This window comes from Lotus japonicus, chromosome 1, assembly GCF_012489685.1.
Source record: "Lotus japonicus ecotype B-129 chromosome 1, LjGifu_v1.2".
Lineage (NCBI taxonomy): Eukaryota > Viridiplantae > Streptophyta > Magnoliopsida > Fabales > Fabaceae > Lotus > Lotus japonicus.
Genome location: NC_080041.1, coordinates 126156236 through 126181007, shown reverse-complemented (window position 1 = coordinate 126181007; position 24772 = coordinate 126156236). Strand labels below are relative to the sequence as shown.

The 24772-nt window shown below is 35.0% G+C and overlaps 4 protein-coding genes and 1 long non-coding RNA gene across 5 annotated transcripts; 2 read left to right on the top strand and 3 right to left on the bottom strand.

The window, feature by feature from the left end:
* Nucleotides 1-4306: 4306 nt before the first annotated feature.
* LOC130730395 (uncharacterized) lies at nt 4307-7883 on the bottom strand. The gene is made up of 6 exons (XR_009016335.1): nt 7680-7883; nt 7244-7438; nt 7067-7126; nt 6796-6981; nt 5919-6036; nt 4307-4731 (listed from the first exon to the last, which is right to left on the bottom strand). It is a non-coding gene; the product is annotated as an uncharacterized LOC130730395 (long non-coding RNA).
* Nucleotides 7884-8463: 580 nt separating this feature from the next.
* Nucleotides 8464-9318, top strand: LOC130724400 (serine/threonine-protein phosphatase 7 long form homolog). The gene has a single exon (XM_057575617.1). It carries the CDS (start codon nt 8464-8466, stop codon nt 9316-9318), a length of 855 nt encoding a protein of 284 aa, XP_057431600.1.
* A 2080-nt stretch (nt 9319-11398) lies between these two features.
* On the bottom strand, nt 11399-11988 carry LOC130730393 (uncharacterized). The gene is made up of 2 exons (XM_057582395.1): nt 11955-11988; nt 11399-11862 (listed from the first exon to the last, which is right to left on the bottom strand). The coding sequence occupies exons 1-2, from the start codon at nt 11986-11988 to the stop codon at nt 11528-11530; spliced, it is 369 nt and encodes a 122-aa protein (XP_057438378.1). The 3' UTR covers nt 11399-11527.
* Nucleotides 11989-15744: 3756 nt separating this feature from the next.
* Nucleotides 15745-16966, bottom strand: LOC130724390 (protein RKD4-like). Its single transcript, XM_057575608.1, has 3 exons — nt 16896-16966; nt 16357-16735; nt 15745-15909 (listed from the first exon to the last, which is right to left on the bottom strand). Exons 1-3 carry the CDS (start codon nt 16964-16966, stop codon nt 15745-15747), a joined length of 615 nt encoding a protein of 204 aa, XP_057431591.1.
* A 4398-nt stretch (nt 16967-21364) lies between these two features.
* Nucleotides 21365-24704, top strand: LOC130730394 (nuclear transcription factor Y subunit B-10-like). The gene is made up of 7 exons (XM_057582396.1): nt 21365-21553; nt 21651-21892; nt 21971-22100; nt 22312-22317; nt 22474-22551; nt 22845-22895; nt 24331-24704. Exons 1-7 carry the CDS (start codon nt 21386-21388, stop codon nt 24367-24369), a joined length of 714 nt encoding a protein of 237 aa, XP_057438379.1. The 5' UTR covers nt 21365-21385; the 3' UTR covers nt 24370-24704.
* The last annotated feature ends 68 nt before the right edge of the window (nt 24705-24772 follow it).

Below are 24772 nucleotides of genomic sequence, written 5' to 3'. Positions count from 1 at the left end.
TGTTTTTTAAAGTTTTGAATTTCAATTAAATTAAATCCAAGCAATAATTAACTTATTATAACAACATTTCACATCTTAATAATATCACTTGTAAAATTTCATACCTGGATTATGAAATTATTTTCTTCTATGATATAGAATGCCTTCTGATAAGAGTAGTCAGCATGCTTCCCAAACATCAATAGGTATTGAGATTGAATTCATCATCAACATTCTTACAAAGAGTTTCCTCATTTGTTCTCCGGAAGCTAAATTAGAGACTTCTTTAATTGCATCAATATATTCTTTGTCATCTGTTAGCAATCCCAATTTATCGCATGCTTCCTTAAAAGTATCATATATTATTCCCCTCACTGTTCTGATACTTCTATATGATGTACAACCCTTTTGCATAGTTAGCAGGATTTTCATGTAATATAATTCTCCAATACCTGAAGGGATATACTGTAGTCTGCCAATTTTAAAACCTCTCTTTTTTACTTTCCAGATTCTATCTTTTTTGTGATACACAAATCTACTGGAAAATTCAGCATATGCTAGATTCCGCCCGTCCCAGTATTTCTCATTAGATGCAAACCAAGCCATAAACATCGTGGATTTTGTACCACTCTTTTAAAGAACATCACCAACGACTTCATCATCATTATAATATACTAAATACTCATTTGGAAGATGAAAATTTAGTTTTGAGTTGGATGAAAATTTTGTTTGTTGAAGTTGTGAATTGGGGATCATGGTGGGGAAAGCAAAGGAGACCCAATTTAAACGGCTTGAAATCTAGGTAATAACAGCGACAACGGGGCGTCAAAGTACTTCTCCCTTGTAGGAAGCTGAAGGTTCGTTGTACTGACAAAGTGGTGAAGCAAGGCATGTCCATCTTGAATGACCCCAAACAATGATCATCTCTTGGCCCAGATGGTCCTTCCCTAGTTCTCTTTCTCATCTCCTATATTGCACACTTGTTTCTAATTTTCATACATGTAATTTTCTTCATTATGTTATTTCAAATATTTTCTTCTTCATTTATACTGTAATTGTTGAGAGTCGACTTTATATAAATAATGATTGCTTGTATCTCGATGTTGAATGAACTTTGTATGAGGAGGTTACATCACTGCATATATATATTTTTTTAAATTGTGTGGAGATATTTTTTTCAATTTTATTATTATTAAATTTAAAAAGTATAGTTGAATTTATACATTGACATTTTTATATTGGAAATCAAACTCTAAAGTATAATAACCTATGTTTTGATATAGTATCCAAGAAGAAAACAATCAATAAAGAGGGCTTTATTTTTATATAAAAAAGTGTAATAACCTCTGTTTTTAATAATTAGTAGTGCTTTATTTTTTATGTAAATTATTGTGATTTATATATCATATAATTTATTTTACTTTAAAAATTAAATACGGTTTAATCTAAATCCATAATTGTTTAAGGTGGAAATAAATATAAATTTATTCGAATCATATGTGATTGTTATAAATATAATTTATATGAAAAAATTATTAGAGTTTAATTGTGATGCACTTTATCATTGTAATTTTTTGTGTGGTTGTGATAAGAAAAATTAGTGAAATGGAGAGAAAACCATCCAAGGCTACTGTGCAGGGTGTCAATAGCATGCTAGGGAGGCTAGCAGATGCTCACTCCTTATTATTTTCTGGCTTTATTATTCAAACCTTTCTATTTTTTGATTCATCGGAAAACTGAATCTCAATCATAACATACTTTAACCATATTGATTTACCACTAAGCTAAGCACATACATTATTCAAAAATTTCTATATAACTAATCATGCATTAAATAGTACTAAATTGATTATTTTGTTGAGTTGATGAGATTGTCAATCAATTTAATTCAAAATAAAAAATTTAATCATTTTTTTAAAATTGGTTACACATTAAATTAACCTGAATAAATGAAATATCATATTTTAAAAAATAATGATGCTTTAAATTAAGAAATACCTATTTGACTTAGAAAATAAAAATATATTTTTGAAAATAACCTGAGAATCCATTCCTCAAAATAAACAAATCTGCTTTTTGAAAATTCCACATAAGTATATTAGTAAAAAAAATCATAAATCATGAAAAAAAAGAAAATACGTTAACAGCATGGTATATTTCCAACCACAAGGGGTGGCACAAGTGGTGAATGTGCATTTCCTTAAGGGATTTCACCTGCGCTTCTGGCCCGGGTTCGATCCCCTCTGAGGTCAAAAATAAAAACCTTTGTGACCAGGGACATCAATACCGTATCCCGAGCCAGATTAGTCACGTGGGACCCCTTTCCCCCGTGGAGACTGGTGGCCAAAGGAGGAAAAAAAAAACATCGTATATTTCCAAAATTATCACGGCTTCCACATGTGCCATTTTAAACATGATTCAATTTTTGAATTTCCTAATTTATTGATTGAATGATTAAAATTTTGAATTTATTGATTTATTGAGTTATCAATTTGGACCAATAAGAAGTCATCAATATGGACCGATCAGAATAAGACATTTGGAAAATTATTGTAACAACCAATAAAACTAGTGTGATAACCCGTGCGCTGCACGGAATTTCATGTTGTAATTTTTTAATTATAAATAAGTTATTCATGTATAAGTCAATCGTGTAAAAATATATAAAGAGAAAAATTGAATAAATAAATGAAGTTGTGTTGTAAACATCAAACATTTTCAAAAACTTTCTTAAACACTACATTTACGGTACTGATCTATTGTTTGTCCGCATGATCAAGTATACAAAGTTTAATACCATTTCTTGAGCGTACTTTAGAGATAACTACATATAATTGATCATTAGTGAAGATGGGTCTCAGAAGGAAGAGCCCAACCTGAGATAGTGTTTGTCCTTGACTTTTATTTATGGTCACAGCAAAGCATACTGCAATTGAAAACTGTCTTCTTCTGAATTTAATTGGAAATTTGGAATCAAAAGGAACCAAGTCTTTTCTTGAAACGTGCACTCTGTCATTAGCATTTTTCCCGTGACAACAGTTGCATTAATAAAACGTTCACCAAGTTCATCAACAATTAACCTAGTTCCATTGCATAAACCTGCTTGGTCAATATTTCTCAAAAACATGATTAAGGTACGTAGCAACTCTCAATAATAATTTGTGGTTACACATTCTAATCATATATATATATATATATATATTAATCTTTTCTAGTCCTTGTACGAAATAATTTTACTATCATATTTTCATTCTTTTATTTGTTTTTACTTTCAAAATTATTAAACAAATTATGAAAAACGTATTAAAATTATATGACTATTTATTTATCTATTAGTTTTAACATTAAAGTATATCCATGGAAAATGTTACAAAAACGAAAAGCAGACTATATATGGAATACATTTTAAAAATGAAATTATATTGTAAATTAGAGAAATTTGTTTTAATTTTTTTTTCTATTATTTTTTATAAGAAAATATTTTCATGTAAAATTTTCCTTGCCATGAGTTTTTAACCATGTAATTTAATCATCCGTAAATATAGACTATATATATGTATCAATGTTTTCTAAATTCATACTTTACCTATATTTACTCTTAAAATTATTTGAAAAATTATGTAAAATACTTTACCTATATGAATTTTTTTTTATGTTAGTTTTGTCATGAAAGTAATTTTATTTAAAAGGTATCTCCCCGTTGAAAATTTTGACCCTGAAATTTGTACAAAAATAAAACTACGTGATATTGTCTGTGTTAGATTAATGAATTCCTTTTCCTACTTTTAGTTCATGAAAGCTATATACTGATGTTTTTAGTTTCAGTTTTAGAATTCTTCATGTTAGTCCAAATTTATTATTTTTCCTATTTCAAAAAAAACTATTATTTTTTCTTATAGAGTTTGTTCTTCTTACTTCCTCTCCTCTCAGATTCTATAGTACAATGAAGGTTCTCATTTATAAAAGTGTTCCCCTATTGAATCTGTAACAAATATGATGGTAAAGTAGTTTAAGTTGATATTTTCAAAATTAATTTGAATTAATGTTATGATTATTCAATTTAATTGATTTTTACACGAATAATAAGTTTCCTCAAGTCGTAAAATCCATACATAAGCATGCAACATCTTTGCTCACCTTATCAGTTGCTCCAACAAAACAATTATCAGCACCTACAGCCCCGACCGATAACAGTGTAATGACTTAATGCAGTAATGAATTGTCCAATTTATCTAGACTCTAATAATCTTAGCATCATTCTCAATATAAATCCAATCCCTTTCATAGTTGATATTCTCAAAACATTTAAAAAATTCTACAAAACAGCTGAAAAATGATGTACTGTAATAGAACAATGTAGTAGGAAGAGTCCTAAAGAAAAGTCAAGAAAAGATAACAGGATGCAAGGTGGGTTTCATAAACAATCCACAGGTAGCCTGACTCAGAAAAACACCTTAGTTGCACAAACTACTCATTGAACAAATTTCTAATTGTATTGACTAAGGATAGATAGAAATATATAGATTAGTTTAAATTAGTTCAAAATGAAATGCAATGCAACTCATACAACAATGTAATGCTAATAAAAGTCTTCAAAAAGGTTCCACTATTGTTACAACTGCGCATAATGTGTCCCTGCACCACACTTTCCTTCTTAGCAGCTAATTAAAGGGTCAATTATATACCAAATAAAGGCATTTGTTCTCAGCAACACGACCAACTCTTGCTTGCCATCTACCCTGTTGATGATGCCTGCAAAATTAAAAGACTGATGAGAATCATTGAGACATTAGAACTCTTTGTGTTCAAATGATATAAATGAGAAAAACAACTAAGATATTTAGGTATATGATGACTTATCTTTCTTTCATCCATTTTACTAATAGCTAGTAAGACTGGCTTGAATCATTTAGACATTTATGTAGTGACATCAAACATTGGATAAGTATAAATGGGAAATGCAACTAAAATAATGAAAAGTATGATGTCTTATCTTTCTTTCATTTATAGAAGGAAATAAAGGTGTGCAGTAACAAACTACCTTGAATATACATTTCATTTCTCTCAATTACCAAGGGCTTTGCATTCAATTCACTTTGAATGTAAATCTTCTTAATGTGCTAACTTTAGGACTATTTAACCACCAAGTGAATTGAACAACATAATTTCTGTATAGAATAAAAAAATCAAGATCAAAGGGTGGAAAAATAGAAAGGGGAGCAGAGTAGGGTGGAAAGCATCAAGATCAAATCTACCTCACATTTTTAACTACATAAATATCAAATAGCATTTTTGTCTTGAGTAAAGCCAAAATAAGACTCACATAAGCAAAAGTTTCAATACATTAATTCCTCATTGATGGAGTGGTCTAAGCTAGTACACCAAAAACTGAAAATAATGATGCAAAGAATCTAGTCATATAAGTTATACACTTATACATGATAGTCAAAGAGCTTGTTAGCCAATGACACTATAAACGACTCCAAAAGATGTCATCCGTCAAGATCTTCCCACAACAAAAACAAAATCACCCTAGCAATATAAACCTTTCATAAAAACAATTAAACGAACTCCAGAAAATAATTCTCTACTTAATTAAAATGAACTCCATCTTTTAGAATCAAGGCAAAGCAATTTTTTTAACAAAATTCCCTCCTAGCATCCTGTTATTTCAAACAAAATTTATAACGAAGAAAAATAAACTGTTTGAAAATTAAAGTTTTTTACCAAAGACTTTCTAATACAAAGATGAATTTGTCCTTCCTAATATGAAAAGAACATAATCAGGTTGTAATTTTTTTTAGAGGAAATGTATAAATAAAAAAGAAATAGAAAGCCTATGAAACTGGAATACACATATTATACTGAAAAGTTGGCAGTGACCAGAACAAATAGAGAGCAGAATTTCTCCATTGCAGATAATCAAACAGTTGACATACCATAAGCTAGATCAGTAAGCCACTGCCTTGCTAGAATTCATCTTTCACAATATCCCTTTCTTTTCGATCATATGAACAATAGTCTCATCGTGTCCCTAACGTCATTAGATCCAATTGCCTGAAACATATCACCACTAACCATAAAAGCAATGCCCAATAATAAGTCAAAAGTATATAAAATACCCAACAATACCACAACGTGCAGATATCAATTGTGGTAAAAAAAAACGTGATTGAAAGGTTTGTTTCTTTAATCTATTTACTTATCAGTTAAGTAATTACTTTTTTTAAAAAATTAAATATTATTTCGAAAATCAGGGAACCAGCACAAATTTAACAACTTTGCAAATGGATCATCCTAAATTGTGGATTGACTATCATTTTGAATTCAAAATTAGAGTGGGAACTCATGTCTTCTACAAAGAGATGTGTTAAAGCAGTAGCAAATTAATAAGCATAAAACACTTTAGGTAGTTGTTATCATGTGAGTTCATGAACAATACTGCACAAATGGGTTTCTTTGCTGACCCATTGTTAATCTGGGCTTTGTTTTGCATTGTATCCAGTTTCTCTATTGTTTGATTCTTTCTTTCCTTCTTCTCTATTTTTTTTCTCTCTCTTGTATTAGGGTTGGGTACCCCTTGTACCTCATTTTAATACAATCTTTTGGCTCACCAAAAAAAAAATCAAGTTGAGTATGTCAGATTCAACGATTCACATAATAACAGATTCAGTTTTGGTCTTATGTGCAGTGAATATTTAGCTTTGTATTCAAATTTTGAATTCAATTTTGAATTGCAAGTCACACATATATATCCTAATTAGCAAAACAGATTTATATCGTGGAAAACTAATTTGGAATTTGAAAATTTATTACCTAATTTGAAGAGAAATTTACAGGATTCCATCTTTGCCACTTTCAATCAGCTCCAAAATTAGGGGGAAATATATGTGCTTGAAGAATTAGGGTTAGGGGTGAGAGCAGCATCGATCGATGAAACGGTGAACACATCTTGCGGCTAAAATGGCAAGCTTATGTAGATAAGCGTGACGTATATGTTGGCTGATCAGAATACAATTCGCACAATAGATATTAAGTCTCGGAAATTACTTGTTGAATTTGAAGAGAAATTTAAGGGACAAATTACCTAATTTGAAGAGAAACTTAAGGGATCTCAAATAATGGCTTCCTTCCCCAACCTCTATTGCTGCAAAAGTTTATGAATAACATGAATGGCACTTGAAAATTAGGAAACTGAAAACACTAAATCATGATGAAAACAAAAAACCCTAAATCAATTAAGCCCAATCCAAGATGAAGATACCTGCAGGTTGAAAATGGAAATGAAAAGGTGGGCAGCCAGTAAGAACGTTGAGAGGATCACTGGATGTAAACGCGGAACAGAGGCACAGTCTCGGTGAGAAACCACATATCAAGGGTTTGTAGAACAGAAACCCTAAATTTGCACCAGAGATGAATTTACTTGAGTCGACGAGGCCACGAGAAACTGAATTGCGAACTGCTCATAACCAAATTGGAGAAGATGAAACAGGAAGAAAGGGGGGTCGACAGGACCAACATTTGAAAAGGCCGCAAGAGACATGAATTAAAAGAGATGGAGAGCTTAGAGACGAAATCACAAAATAACAAAAAAAAATTGAATCATGTCATGAATAACAGAAACCCTAAATCAAGTCAAGAAGAACAAAATCCCTAAATTAAGTTATGAAAAACAAAATCCCTAAATCAAGTCTTCATACCTGATTGTCTATGACTGCTCTGAGAAGATCACGACCTGCCCATGTTGAAAGAAGGGAACAGTAAGAATGCCTTCGAAAAAACAGGATGAAGAAGAAATCGGGATGAAGCGGAGGAGCATGGTTAGATAATGAGGATTAAGGTTGGGACATGGAGAAACACACATAGCAGTGAAAGGATTTGAGAGAGAGAAATCACAGTGTGTGAAAAAATGCCAGATTAAACGTGAAAGTTTAAGATTTTTTTTTCTAAATAATGCAAAAAACTTTTTTAATTAGCAAAAAGGGGCACAAAAAAATTTATTTAGCAAGATGGGGTACTTTTAGTGGGATTCGCGAGTTTTGTTGCGGTTTCCATCTATAATTCTGAAAAAGGTCTGACTGATTATTGGGAAATGATGGGTGCAGGGTTGACCGTGTGGGACTCGTGAGTTTTGTTGCGTTTCCATAAAGCAGAGTTTGAATGATGGGTCAATGATGGTGGCAGGGTGGCAGGGTCACGTGGCTTTGACTGGCAAATAATGGGTGTCGCGAGTTTATCTGCGAATCCCTGAAACTGATTTTGCATGTGCGACACGAGGCATGCATGCATGATTGATGACATGGGTCTCGCAACATTTGTTGCGAATTGACTTGGCTACTAGTGGCGGTCTGAAACCCCTATAAATAGACCGCCACTATCCAACTTCAACTTCCACTATCATCCCAACCTCTTCACAACCTCAACTCTCATCACAACCTCTTCCTTTTGTTCAATTTCATTCAGCCTCAACCTCTCTCAAGCTAAATGGCTGACCAAGAAGTGATCAAATTGGGTCCGAGGAATGATAGTGTGTTGTATTTGCAAAAAGATGGCAAGCACGTGTCTATTGCTGCGTGGAACCAAATAAATAGAATTCTGAAAGTGAGAAAATATCGGGATTTTCGAGATTTTATTCCCGCTGAAATTGTAGGCCACCTTCGTCAAGCCGGATTTTACGAAGCCGCCTTAGCTGGGTCTCTGAAACTTGACAAAGTTTTAATATCAGCTATGGTGGAGCGATGGAGGCCTGAGACACACACGTTTCATATGTCGTTCGGAGAGTGTACTATCACTCTGCAAGATGTTGCTGTTCATCTTGGCTTACCCATTGATGGGAATCCTGTCACCGGAGTTACTTGGTGTGATTGGTCTGAGCTTGTAGAGGACTTGCTCGGAGTGGTGCCACCCGCCAGTGCTATCAAAGGAGGTGGCTTGAAGTTGGTTTGGCTAGGTGAGCAATTTAATTTTCATAATCTAGGCGGTGCCGACCCGATACAACTTATGTATGCTGCAAGAGCATACATCTTGCGACTAATTGGCACTTTCTTACTATGTGACCACACCGGTTCACATGTCCCTCTTAGATATCTCATTCTCTTACGAGACTTTGAGGAGACCGCAAAGTATAGTTGGGGTTCAGCCGTACTAGCACTTCTCTATCATGAGTTGTGCTATGCAACCGGTGCTTCACGTACAGAGATTGGCGGCTGTGCTTATTTGATACAAGTGTGGGCATGGCTAAGGATTCCAGGAATCGGCCCGGATCCACCGAGGCTGCACCGTGGCCTCCCACTCGCGGCAAGGTATGCACATAATTTAAATAATAAATTTTGTTGCTAATTTCATTTCCTTAAATTCAAACTTTACGGTTCATTCATTTTTTATATATTAAACAGATGGAGGGACCCTCCCCCGGAAAAACCAATAAAGTGGGCAAAGAAGCAAATCGAGTGGTGGCGCACCAAATTAGACGATTTGAGTTCTAATGACGTGAGTAGCTTGTGTGGATGTCGTACTTTGCTTATCTTTATTTTCATTTAAATTCCTATCCTTCTTGTGTATGTAGTTTGTGTGGAAGCCGTACTCTGATCGTGTTCTCAATGGGCTTCCGGAACGTTGTCGAGAAAACATGCATTTATGGAGAACTGTGGTGCCAATGGTACTCTATCACGTTTCAGAGTGGCATCAACCGGATCGAGTTATGCAACAATTCGGGATGTTTCAACCTGTACCGGATGCACCGTCTCAACTTAATGAAATGCATGATATTTCTCTGAAAGGGAAGGAAAAGCAAGATTGGGTACATAACATGCGTGGTTTTATACAGCTGTGGTCGGAGAGGCACCAGAGGTTGGCTAACCAACCCGAGACTAATACTCTTGTTGGGCCAAATGATGAGTACATGATTTGGTACGACAAGTATTATGTTCGTTGGTTGACGCGTGAGGCTGCAGCAAGAGGGCAAATGGTTATTATATTTAAGTTGTTGTGATACTTTTACTTCTTTATTCATATATGCACGTAACATCCTCACTCTGTTATTAATAATGTAGGCTATGCGCGTTCAGCATGTATGGTATGGACTGACACCTGAAGGTCGCCCACTATACACGGATCATGACCTTCAGAACCAAGCTGCTCGTTGCCTTACACTTTGCCATGCAAGTGACAGGATATCTCATCCCGCTGCATCGGTTCCTAGCTTTCCTATGGAGTTTACACACGCAACCACAAGTGACATACCGCCGACTGGAAAAGAAGAAGGGGAAGGTCTTGGAAGACGGCGAGAATCTCAGATTCCCGAACGTGTTATTATTCAGGGGGGAACACTACCACCTCCACATGGACAGTACTCATTGTACCCCCTTGATCTGAATGAGACATACCGACCATACTATTATGGGGCGGGGTCCTCTGGGGTTCCTGATGATCAGGACGAGACACCGATGCAGATGCCCGAGACTCAAACAATGTATGGATCTCAGCAATATACTCCCTCAACACAATTTGATGGATCCATGTCTCAGCCGTATATACCGACACCGCATTTTGACAGTTCACAGGCTCAACTATATGTGCCGGCACCACATTTTGATGGATCACATTCTCAACAATTTGTGTCATCAACAAATTTTGTTGGTGAACAGTCATTTGCTGGGTCACAACATGGCTATGACAACTTTCAAACACCGCCAGTGCATATGCAAGAAGTTAGTCCAGATATGCAAGAAGTTAGTCCAGATACTTGGAATCCAATGGGTGACTGGGATGGTGTTGCAATTCGTGAATTGCTGGATCCTCCTCGACCGCAATTCTGGGAAGATATAGACCCTTCCCAGATCCAACAGACACAGGCTAACTTCCAACTGGACTTGAACCGTGCAGCTGCGGGGGGAGACCTAGATAGGCCATATCGGGATGCAAGAGACCGTCCTTATCCTAATTGTCGAAATTGTTGATTTGTTTTATCATTTACTTATGTACTAGTGAATTTCAAGTTGGTGTGTAATATATTTTAGACTTTAAAGTTGCTGTGTAATATATTGGTGTGTGATATATTAGTGTTTAATATATATTTGGGTTTATATATATATAATATATATAGTTTATATATATATAATATATATAGTTTATATATATATATACGAGTATTATATAGTTTATATATATATATATATATATATATATACGAGTATATAATAATACTATACTATTAAATTCTTTTCTTCTTGTTTTAATATGTACTAGCATCCAATTCATATTAAGTTAGAAACAATAGTAATGAGCCAATGATTAATCTCTAACATAATTATTTCTTACATGCATTTGGACTACACTTCAAGCTTACACACGGTGATTAATTTAAGAGCTTGCACAATTAAAGCAACATATTTATCTTTGTAGTGACACCGATCTCCGGCTCGGCTGAGATTGATTCTCCCTCAAGTCCATCTCATTTCTTATACGGGTAGACCTTGGACGACCCTTCTTCCGTATTTTGGCAGGATCTGGAGCAATTATAGGCCCAGCTCTGGGCGGCATGTTCAGATCATTCCCAATGGGGTACCACTGCCCTGAATACGCATCCACAATGTTCTGAATCGTATAAACAGGGTCCACATATTGAAGATAGTCTAAACTCTGGTTGGCGCACGCGGCGATCACATGTGACAAACTCGTAATGGGATCCAGGGGAAAACCTCAGCATATATTCCAACCACCTAGGGAGCAGGTCGTAAGACTCCTCCCAATCACCGAACACGCGAGCAAGTGCTTTTTGCTTCGCCTTCCAAGCTTTAAAGTATGACACCTTATAATTGAGCTGACCACTTATCCTCTCTTGTATGAGGGAAATAGGGATAGTTGGTTGGGCACTTACCATGCCTAAGACATAAAAGAAAAATAATGTAAGTTAATAGCAATTTCATATTTGTAAATGTGTAGCGAAATAGTAATCATATGTAAGCAATATATACCAAGAATGTAGTTGGACATGAAGGTGGACGTCATCTTCTTATGGTCTTGAGAAGTCATCGCATTTAAGCATGTATGCGAACCCCCCCCATTTGGATATCGTCCATTTACCAATTTTCTTGGATAGATGTGCCCTTATCCTCCACGGGCAGCCATCTACGGATTTCTGACACTTTGCAGTAAAGTACTCTGGCTTGGATTCACTCATCTTATAAGTTTGATTTAGTCTAAGACAATAGTGTAACAGGGCATCCTGTACAACACGCTTGTTTTCAAAAATCAACCCTTTACATAAGTCATCACCAAGCTTCCATGATCCATTCACATCCGTTTCAGGATAAAAATCAGTTTCTTCATCTGGGTGATCCCAGTTAATATATGTATAATGTGAAGAAGCACTCCAGAATGGGGCCGTGTTTGGGTGCCCTATAAAATTATAGAAATATATCAAGTACCATATATTTATAAAAAACAACGCTTGATGAGATATGTTGATTGTACATACCTTGAGTTTCAACATTGACATTCACTGGTGCCGCAGGTTGATCAGCAGGATGAAGTGCCGTCTGAGGCTGAGGATTAGCGTGTCGGTCTCCCTCTTCGTCTGTGTCAGACTCGTCACCTCCTTCTTGCATTCTTTCATCTTCATTGTGGTCATCGTCTGAAGGAATGACTTCACCGTCCACATTATCATTGTCAAGGCGGTAGTCATAATCATCGCCCAAATTAACTGCGACATCCGAAGGAACGACGATATTGGCCTCTTCAATACTCATAACGCTAAAAGGCACAGTATATGGTTCTGCATGAAGCTCCTCATCAACAACATGTCTACCACCGTCTTTAGTGGGTCTCGGTTGAGTAGACGATAGATACGTCGGCACTGACATTGATGAACTTCCAGCTTCAGTAACTTCAACATACAGCTCCAGCTGAACCATATATGACTGCTGACTAAATGCATCCATCATGACTTGAACATCAACATTATCAACTATCTCAAAATGCGTAAAAAAAATGGGATTCGGTGTCGTCATAAATCTAGAGCTGACTCTAGAAATCATTTGGTTCCTTTGCAGCTTCAACCTTTCGTGGATTTTCTTCTTCAAACGATCGAAGGTAATGTTTCGCTTCATATGCATGGACCTTCTCCGACCTTCAAATATGGCACCTTGGTCGCCATGGACAACCCTACCATCGTAATACACAAAAGTAATAACTTGATCCATTGCAAAGGTTTTTTTGGGTTACAAAAACGTTATGAAATGCAGGAGATTGAAGTTTTGAAAATATTCAAGTGTATTTTTCGTAGAAGAAAGTTATGAGACTCAGGAGTTTCAAGTTATGAACTTATAGTGTTTTGAATTCGCAAAAAAAATTGAGAATCCACTCAATCTCGCTTATTTTGTCATTTTGTATATCCTGGATTCGCAAAAAAAAATTGAGAATTCTATATTAGCCATTCCTTTCCCTCCATGTCAGTACTGCCACCTGAAAAGCACCTGAAAAGCACCTGAATTCGCAGGAAAAGTTGCGACACCAATCTTCAACGTGCAACCTGCCACCCTGCCACCCTGACACCATCATTGACCCATCATTCCAACTCTGCTTTTCAGAACATGGAAACCGCAAGAAAACTTGCGAATCCCACCATCATAAAGCAATAATTTCCAATCACCCTGCACCTCCCAATCAGTCAGACCTTTTTCAGAATTATAGATGGAAACCGCAACAAAACTCGCGAATCCCACTAAAAGTACCCCATCTTGCTAAATAAATTTTTTTGTGCCCCTTTTTGCTAATTAAAAAAAGTTTTTTGCATTATTTAGAAAAAAAATTCCAATTCACTCGCACGGAAAAATAAACTTAGAATGTCAACTTTCTACATAACCGTTTATATTTGAAAACAGGCGAGTATTTAATTAATTAATTAATTGATTAATTTAATGATTTATTTAATTATTGAACCATTAAATGACTCATTAAATTCAACCAATGAAAATTAAACATGTGAACCAATCAAATGATGTCATTTGGAAATTCAATAGAAACAACCAATAGAATGCAGACATATGGAAATTATGTAGCAATGTGACCCACTTTGGTGGATGGGCTTTATATATTATTAAGATATTATGTTTATAAATGTATTAATTTTTTATGAATTTTTATAAATTCACACGAAATTGCACTAAAAAACATCTTCTCGTGCTGCGCATTTCTTGCAACATGAGTTGTGGGGGAGTAATAAGAAAAAGAAACTAATTAAAGTGGAGGGCTATCTGGTTTGCAGGGATTTGGAGTATTTGGATACACCGAAACAATGTGGTATTTAAGGGGGAACAACCAAATTCAGGGACTGTGCTGGATATGATCAAATTACGGACTTGGGTTTGGATTAAATCCTTGGTGCAAGATTTTAGCTACTCATTTAATGAATGGGAAAGAGAACCTTGGGTATGCCTCTCGAGTGGTGGCTAGTAACAGAAGTCTTGCTATGAAAACACTGGTGGGATATGAGCAAAGTGGGGACATCATTATTGTGCTTATTTCTGCTTCATTTCAATATGATGTTTTAATGTATGGACAGTATCTTGTTTAGAATTGTGTATCATGCTGTCTTAGGGTCCGGAACCATGTTTTGGTTATATTTTTAACATTCTGATTGTACTCTTGTATTTTTGGGTGGGTATCCCTTGTGATCTTTTAATAATTTATTGCCTTTCAAATTAAAAAAATAAATAACATCTTCTCGTGAAAGTTTCAATTCAGGACTATAACAAATAGTTACAATGAGCATACTACTGACTTCCCTCTAGGCTCTATCACCAGTCACCACATTGCTTAAATAATAAAGAAGGAAGACTTAATAAAAAAATTAAAAAAACATGATAGTTACTGGGTTAGGGACTTAGGGTAATGGACAATAGATCGCCCTATTTCATACACCTATAAGATGCCCTATTTCATCCACCGATATATCGTGATTCATTTTAGGCTTAATTACGTGTGATTTATTAGGTCTCTAGTGTTAAAAAGAGTGACGTTTTTTTAAAAAGAGTGACGTTGCTCCTTAATTTATGCTTTTTTAATATTTTATTTAATATTAATTCAGGTGTTTATATTTTTTCAGTGTAAAACCTAAGAACTATAATTAAATTATAAACATTTTATTGCGTCGAACATCAACGGGTTTGAGTCTAGTTTAATTTAATTAAGTAAACTTGTATTTTTCTAAAAAGTTGAAATTATGTATTTCATTATTAATATTACGTGATTCTACCATGTGTAACTGAACACTTTCTAGCTTCAGTTATTTTTAAGAGCATCATCACCAGAACATAGTGGTAGATAAAGTTCGCTAAAATCTTTAACAGGTTTCTGGGGTACTTGGCAGCTAGGTTACTTCTTTAAGACAAGTGTATAACAAAGATAAATGGAAAAAGATAAATGGAAAATTGGCAAGGGTATGTAACACATAAGAGAACTGAGAAAGCCATTATATTATTGATGGAAACACCACCCTGACCTCTTTTCTATTCCAACTAAACCAAGAAGGTCACATTAGTTTCTTAAATTATCATAATACAGGAATGTTTGACGAACATTTAATTTTGACCGGCATTCAATATACATATTCATTAACTATGACTTTTAACCCCCCACAAACATCAATGATGGTTAAATTCACCGTTAATGTGTATATGTTTATTGAATGTCGAGTCAAAATTAGATGTATGTGTATCAGCCCTCATTAGAATATCCCCTATCCATCAAGTTAGTCCTTCCCTATTAGCCTTGTGTGTTCTGCTTTCTCCTCCTCCTCCTGTTGTAATTAGCTTTAAAACAATATTGTCTCAGTTTCTTTGTTTCCTCACTCAGCTTCATTCCTGGTATTCTCTCCAACATGCTTTTGTGCTTCTCCAACTTCGCAATCTCATCTTCCAGTCCCAATTCCTGCCCCACATAACAAATAGAACAATTTCAACCATTCACCAAATAATAAAAAACATTAATTAATTAAATGACACATCATGGTACAATTTTGCTACTGGATTTCATTACCCACCAAAGGCTACAAACTAGTACAATTGAATTATCATTTCCGGTGGAATCGTCCTCCTGGTCCTACAAATATTGTCTTTATTTGGTAAGTAAAATAGTGGGGGTTGGGATTCGGTCACCAACACATGTTAGGGCATGCTTCAAAGACAATAAGTTGTTTATAGAGATGCTTAAAATTGTTCACTAATACAATTGAATCTCACATCAACGTGGGAACCGAACACATAAGGGAAGTTGTATGTTTTGCAATTGAGTTGAATCTCTCACCATATAAAAGTAAATTGATAATCAGAATAACCAAAAGAAAATGTTTGTTTTCATGTCATTAATTGTTTGTACCTTGACATTTTCGATGACTGACTTCAAGCTCTTGAGTTGTCTGTGTGGCCACCTCACAATATTGAGCTCTCTGCACCTTCTCTTGAGGAGGGTCAACCCAACATTCATTTCCTTCGCTGCCTGTGTTATCTTCACCCCAAAATGCTTTTTGATTTCATCAAATTCCAAGACACATGAAGAATTCTTCTTCTTCCTTCTTTTGCTACCGGGTTTCTCCTCCTGTTTCTCTTTCTTCTTTCTGCTGCTAGCTGGAAGGTTGAAATGGTGGCTGATATTTTCAAAATCTTCGAACTGATCACTGAAGCAAAGTTGGTTGCTGTGTTGGTAAAGCAGCTCGTAGAAACTCTCCGTCTCCGATGGCAGCGAAATATCCATGATTCTGCAGCATGAACAGCATTAAAACACCCATCCACATGTAAACAAAACAGAAGGGGAAACAGAGTATATTACACAAAACAAGAAAACATAGTACTGCAACAGCCAATCAACCTAGACCATTAACACAAGAAAGAAGATCAAATTCGGAGCCTCATTCTTACTTGTCGGTCTCGGTTTGTTGAACATTGCAACAGTTGAGGCCATGATCATCTAGCTCTGTGAAGTTGGCCATTTCAGAGAAAGAGAAACAGAGAATGAGGAATATCAAAATGGGTATGACCGGTATGTACTGCTTACACCGCAGGGTTCGAGACTAAAAATCATGCTGCATATATATTTGTTTTTGGAGACTCTTCAATGTCCTAGTCTCCTAGATTCTTCAATCAATGTCCAACCACTTCTTACTAAGCCACAGGCCACAACGGCACAGCCCACAGGCCACAGCCACTATCATGTTGCAGACTGCTATGTGCATGTAGCATGCTAACTGCTATAAGCAAATGCCAGCCATGAATGTTCTAAGCACAGAAGGGACAATTTGAAATTGTTAATTTGAATATTTTCATGTCCTGAAATATTTTCAAGTTCCTTTTATTTCCCGGTTTTTACCAAAAATGAAACTGATATTTGTTGTTAGACGCACAAGGTATTTATTTTGATTGACAGATTAGACGTTTTCGCACATTGATGTGTGATGCGCAGAGAGTTAAATGTTCACTACTGCATTGTGTATTCTGATCTCTGTTTAGATATAAAAGTCAAAATGGCATGGAAGAATATGAGTATACATTATAAGTGAAAATAATGTTTGCATATGTATTATGGATGTGATATAGTGTGAGATGAACATCGTTGGAATTGGGATGATGATTGAATTCTGAGAAAGTTAAGGAAAATGGGGTTACGATTCTTGAGAGGAAGTGTTTTAATTTGTTAAATTTGGCATTGTGCGTATTGGGAGGATTATATTTATCCCCCAAACTAAGTATACTCTCCATAATTGTGTATTTGCTATGGTGTTTTTATCACTGTACGTGCTTAAGTATACTCTGTGTTGTGGTTGGAAGTTACGTGTAGCAAATTATATGTGGGTTGTTGTAAATTGTAATATCGGAGGGGCTTTGGGGTTAAGACTTAAGAAGTTTCTTAAGAATTGTGTAGCAGGAGGGGTATATATGCCAGTAATGACATATACACACCTCATTTTTAAAACACTTCATTTCCACCTCTTTTTGTTTCTATCTCTCTTCTCTTACCATCTATCACATCTCATACTTTCTCTATCTTACTTTTTTTTTTCTTCTTATCTCTCTCATCATTCCACCTCTTCCACCTCAAAAGAGAGGTGTGTAAGTAACATTACTCGTATATATGCAGTGGGGCTGTGGGAGGAAAGAATTACTTGTCGATAATTGGTGGATAGCAAGGTCTAAATGTCTGGGGTTCTAGCTTTAGATGTTTATGCTGACACGCGCTAAATCATGGGTAACTACTACGTACTATAGTGGGGAAGCTAGTCTTGGACGTGGCTAATTCAATATAATTTGAGTACGCGCTTATCTATCTAGTTTCAGTAGGTGTAATGTATAGTTCGATCCCCTCTTGACTTGGGGAAAGCATGTAATTTCTATTTTCATTCCATTTGTGCTTCATAGCTGGACTTGATCTGTTTTTTTACCTTTCAAAAAAATTGTACTTATTCACAAACCTAGTTTCTTTTGAGTTTTAATTCATTCACAATCACATTTCCACTCCATTTTCACATTTTTTTTTTATTTTGATTCATTCACAGTTCACTAGTCATGACTTCAAGCCTTCAATGAAAATACTAAATCAAGTCAATCACACGTTAAAATGATATATTGAACAAGAATATAACATGATCATTTTAAGTGGGTGTTTTGGATAAGCATTCTCAAAATTGGTTTTGTAAGATTGATTATTGATAAAAGTAAGTTGAAATAAAATGGTTTATTTTTGAATTCATTTATGAGTGATTTTTGTATATAATGTTTTATGGATAGCTTTTATCAAAATTGATTTCAGTTAAAATATCAAGGCCTTTTTATAGTTACCCATAAAGAACATATGAAGAAAACAAAAATCCATAAAAAAACAAAAAAACAAAAAGAATGACCTTCACTATTGGACCAAAGGGATCATTATCATCCAATGACCTTCAAAATGATGATTGCCAGACCATTTTTTTTTATATCGCTTATTCTCCTGATTCCCCGGCGCCTCCCCCCCCCCCAAAAAAAAAAAACCTCCTTGCAATTATAAGCTCTTTTAATAAACATATAATAAAATATTTCCCATATAAGTCTTGGACAGATGATGATAATGAGTTACTCAAACTAAACACATTAAAAAATAGGCAAACTTTTGCATGTTGTTTGGTGAGGGAGGGTTATAATGCTGTTTCTCTCATAGCAAATAAATGAATGTCAAGTGGATGTTTATGCCATGTCATTCAAACTTATAAAATTCTTAAATTGGTCCTCCAACTATTTGTATTATAAAATTTACAGAAGATGTTTATTTTCTGATTTACAAATTGATATGGGGAAAATCTCTTTAACCTACTCCTTCCTCCACTCCTTTCCTCCCCCGCCGTGTTTCATCTTTTTGCCGTGTTTCATATAAAATTCAACATTATAGATAAAGTGACCATTACGTGAGTGTTCTGGTTAAAAGAATCAATCATAATTAAAATTATTAACCTAATGGTGTTTTTCCATATGCCAAGCGTGAACCTTTTCACATTGATAAATATGAATTAGGAGATGAAATACCATGTTCTTTCAAGTCTGATGCAAAGGAAATTCATAAAACCCGTACAAAAACATAATAACGAGATTCAAATACATAATAACCTGTACAAATTCATCTTTATGATTACGGGATTCATAAACTTGATTACGAGATCATACATGTCAATAAAAAAGAATTGAATCAATAGAAGTAATCTACAAAAACAGAACCAGGAATAAAGGTTTTGGGTTAATGAATGTGTGTAGGTTTAATTTGATTTTTTTTAAGTTCAAAAATAATTAAAAAATGTAAATAGTTGGAGGATAAAATGTAAGACTTAAGAAGTTTAGGGACCTAAATAAAAAATATTAAAATTACTAGTCAAATGGATGATATGGCAGTCCAGTACACTAGGCATCTTGCTATTGGCCAATAAATGGGGGGCATGACTGCTGTTTAAAATATAAACAACATTTTTAAGTTTGCCTAAAAAATATAGTGAGATCTATATATGTATGATGTTGTACATTATGAAGTTAACATAAAAGTCAGTAAAACTTTATCTAATTAATTTTTTGGTAAGAACTATTTTGAAACTCTTTTTTATTGGTTAAAATTCACCTATGTCTCACCTAGTTGGATATAATTTAATGTATCATACATATATGAATTTCAAGCAATTAAAAAGAGTGTGTTAGAAATAATAAGTGTAGCACACCTTAACTCTATTTAGGCTACTATGTGAACACAACATATGAAAAATAATGCATCTAGTCATCTACAAAATGAAGTTTGAATATTACTTAAGTTTTAGTACAATAGCACGAGTTTCACGCTAGAAAGTAGAAACCAAACATAAGCTAAAATAGCTAAGCGTTTGTCACGGCTATTATTTTTTCCCCAAATAAAAGAGGGAGCAAACGACGTCGTGCGTCAACAAACCAAAAGGCAATAACAGCAGCAACTCCCGAGTACACAGTACCAAAGTACCAACAAGTGCTCGAAGAATAATTATGGGCCTGTTTGATTGTGTTCCCAATTTTCTTGTTTTCAAAACTGTTTTCTAAAATAATTTTTAAAAACTGTTTCTTAGAACAATAATTTTTACTCTTTTTTTTTATCTTTCTCTTCTTCCACCTCTCCACACCTAAAAAACGAGGTGTGAAAATATTTAATAGATGATTTGATTGATAGAAAAATAAATAGAAAATAAGGTGAAAAAATAGTAAAAAAATATGTATACAGTATATCATAACTCCGTGGTCGAATGATGCATCTCCTCATAACTATCATGACATTCAGCACACAAGTTCATTTTTTCCAATTATTTCAAAGTTTTTACTGTTTTTAAGGTTAAATAAAAATAAAAACATTTTTTTTGGTAACAAATAATAAAAAAAAATTGTAATTTATTTATTTTTGTGAATAGATGAAATTAAAAACAACAAAGCAACAAACTAACCAAGACTAGCACAACAACACTGGTCCGAAGCAACATGCAGACTCAAGTCCACCCGAGACAAAGATAATTACGAAGACTAAATTGAAAGTGCAAACAAATAAGGAAGAGAAACGAATCCACAAAATAAAAATAAAAATAGACAGATATCTAGCTTAACTGGTAGATAATTGAACTCTTTAATTATTTAGTCTATAATTTAATACATGGGTAGTACGTATAAATATATGATTTAATGAGAGAATTTTTATCTACTTAATATAATTTTCAGATCTGAAAGAAATTAATCTCTACCTCTAAATAAGTTTGTTTTTTTGGTTCATTGGAAAATCTACCTCAAAATAAGTTAACTTAATAAACAAAACAAAAACAAAAAATTAGAGGAGAGAGAAATAAAAAGAGGGTGAGAAAGAGGAAGCAAAAGAAGAAGGTTAGGTTATGCTAGTGGGAAAGAATATAAGAAAACGAACGGTGGTGATAGGCCTCAGTCTTCGATCTCAGCGTCTCCTCCTTACTTTCTTCTCCAGCGTCCGATTCCTCTCTCTCCACTCTCACCGATCTCATCTCACTCACTCGCTCTCTCTCGCGCCAAATACAAATTCACAGGTATCATCACTTAACGCACTTAACCACCCTCTCTCTCTCTCTTCTTTCTCTCTCTAGGGTTTCGCAATTTCCACTTCACCATGTTTTCCTTTCTCAGATTAGGGTTCCGTCCACCACCATGTCCGACGGTCCAACCAGTCCAGGCGCCGGCGGCAGCCACGACAGCGGCGGCGACCACAGCCCTCGCTCCAACATCCGCGAACAAGACAGGTACCTTCCAATCGCCAACATCAGCCGCATCATGAAGAAAGCTCTCCCCGCCAATGGCAAAATCGCCAAAGACGCAAAGGAGACTGTTCAAGAGTGCGTCTCCGAATTCATCAGCTTCATCACCAGCGAGTATGTTCATCGTTTTTTCCTCTTTTTTCAATTAATTAATTAATTTCTCTGATTTGATTTTGAAACTGTTGCATCTAGGGCCTCTGATAAGTGTCAGCGAGAGAAGAGGAAGACGATTAACGGTGACGATTTGCTCTGGGCGATGGCGACGCTCGGTTTCGAGGATTATATTGATCCCCTTAAGATTTACCTCACCAGATACAGAGAGGTTATTTCAATTTTTCAATTTACTGTGTTTTTTCTGGTCCCCAGCAACTACCATCATGTTCTGCAAACTCTTTCAGTGTTGGGTCCCTTGACAATGTAGTTCTGCATGTTTGTATTGGTTTACTGCTTTGCTTTTTCACTGATGGTAATTTTTTTTTGTTTTTTGGTTGGCTTTTTGTCTTGCTGCCTTGGACTGATTTGGAATGTTGCAGATGGAGGTAATTACGAATTTCAATTTTTTTTCTTCCATTGCTTGAATTGAATTGCTAATTGTACTCTGTTTTGGAGTTGTTTCTGTTTGGCTACGATTCGCTGACGTGATTCTAAGCACATCTATGTTATGTTTTTTTTTTTTTCATTTTGTGGTGTTTCAGGGTGATACTAAGGGTTCAGGAGCAAAAGGTGGAGATTCATCTGCCAAGAAAGATGTTCAGCCGAGTCCTAATGCTCAGGTGAAACACACTCATTCACGCACCCCTATCAAGTTTGATTGCATTAGTGGAAAAATATGAGTTTAATTTTGATGCACTCAGAGTACACTATCAAGTCAACCAATAAAAATTCATAGATGTGCCATGTCAATCAATTAAATTAAATAAATAAAACTGTATTTCTCACACCTTTGAAATCTATTTGGTTGATAGTGTAAGAAATCTTTTAACTGTTGGTGCATGTACCATTTTATCAAATGTATATAGAATCAAATAACTTATGGTGCTGACATCTTCTGTTCTGAAATCCACAGCTTGCTCATCAGGGTTCTTTCTCACAGAGTGTTAGTTACACGAATTCTCAGGTAACACTACCCTCTTTCTTTAATTTGATATATCCTTCTTTCGGTGCTTTTGGCATGTCATGTTGAGTGTAAATAAATGAAGTTGCAAAGTTTTTTTTTTTCTTTTTATGTTTAAACTCTTATTTGTAACTGTTATTTATAGACTTTGATCCCCTTTCCTTTGAAAAGCCTTTTTTGAAGCTGACCTTGATTGAAATCATCCACGCATACTATTTTGATTTGTAATTCCACGCATACTCTTAATTTGCTCTGTAGAAGCTACAGCTTATTATTTAGGTTCGAAGATAATCTTCCTCTCTCTCTCTCTCCCCCTACACACAAACATCTATTCCACTTTCTTAATCTTTTTTTTGGTTGATTTTTGTTTATTTCGTATGAGGTCCATCTTTGAAGGGCGTTTTTTTTTGGATCTGGTTGGGCCCTCAGATGTTGAAGATTCTTCCTCCTTAATGAACTCTACAAACAATACAAAATGTTAACGCAGCTGTAACCAATGGATTCTTTAAGTATTCATTGACAAAATTTATTAGGATTGAATGAGGTTTTGTGGATAGTTGTTGGCTGGAGGTCATCTTAGCAGTTCAGACCTGGGGTGTGAATGATGATATTGGCATTTCTACTCTAGTTATTGTTTTGGACTATGATATTGAACATTGATAAGTATTATTAGGTATCTTCAATCTCTAGCTTGACTGTTGAAACTTGAAATATGATTTGGAGGGCTGAGCTCTGCTCCCCATTTTTATTGATGCTGAAGCATAACCTTTGGGTTTTACTGAACTAATTCTAATTCCCCTGGGCTGTTTTTAGGAACATAGATGACGTCCTATATTGTGTTAAAGGACCATGTAGTCACCTTGTTTTTAAGATACATATTATGTCTCCCGGCTGCAATGAATGTTAGTGGTGATGTTAATTCAAAAACTTTTCGGGAATTGGATTCTCCTAAATGTGACAGATTATCCTGGTTATCTTCTCGTTTATACTAAGGGTCATGACAAGAGCTCATCCCCAAAAACTTACTTATTGGGTGGGAGAGTTTGATGGCTTTAGTACTGCAATCACTCTGTCTTTGCTCGCTACTACTGACGGACATAACGTTGCATACCTCTTCTAATGTTGGTCATTGATCGATGACCAACTTGGTTGCTCAATTAGGATGGTTTTCAGTTTGAAACTTCTAAGTCTATCCCTTTCCCAGGTTGCTTCTTTCTAGGTCGCCGTTTTCTCATTAGCTGAATTGTTATGACTTTAGTAGGTGAGAGAGTCTTTTGCACATAACGTTGAATATTCAACCTGTGTATGTATTATGGATGTATTTCCTCTTTGATCTATATTTTTTATATCTTAGTTAAGGATTTATGTTGATACAAGCAATATAACTTGTATAGATAATGATTTTGTGATGTTCTTGTCTCTTGTTCTTCAATCCCAGGGTCAACATATGATGGTCCAAATGCAAGGCCCAGAGTAAGCAATAAATCTCTTGTCCCTCCTCCAGTGGTAATCACGTGTGTTCTTAATGCCCGGTGGAGCTTTAGTAAGTTATTTCAGCATACTGAATGTGTATTTTATGATATGTGAATACCGCCATAGGAGACGTTGGTTCTTGATTCCAGACATTTTTCTTTTTCTAAATTAAGGTTTGTATATCACGAGTAGAATTATTGTTTCCAAGTTATATTGTAAATCTTGGAGCCTTGTTTGACTTAAGGTTTTAGGTTATTGATTGTAAGAAGCATAAATTGGTATATTCTTTCCCTTGTGTGGATGTACAATAATGGACGAAGCTGGTTTAAGTGTCCGAAATCCATTGGTTAGATGCTATGTTTTGTAGTCTTTTGCAATGTCGAGCACCTTATCGTATGACCCCTTTA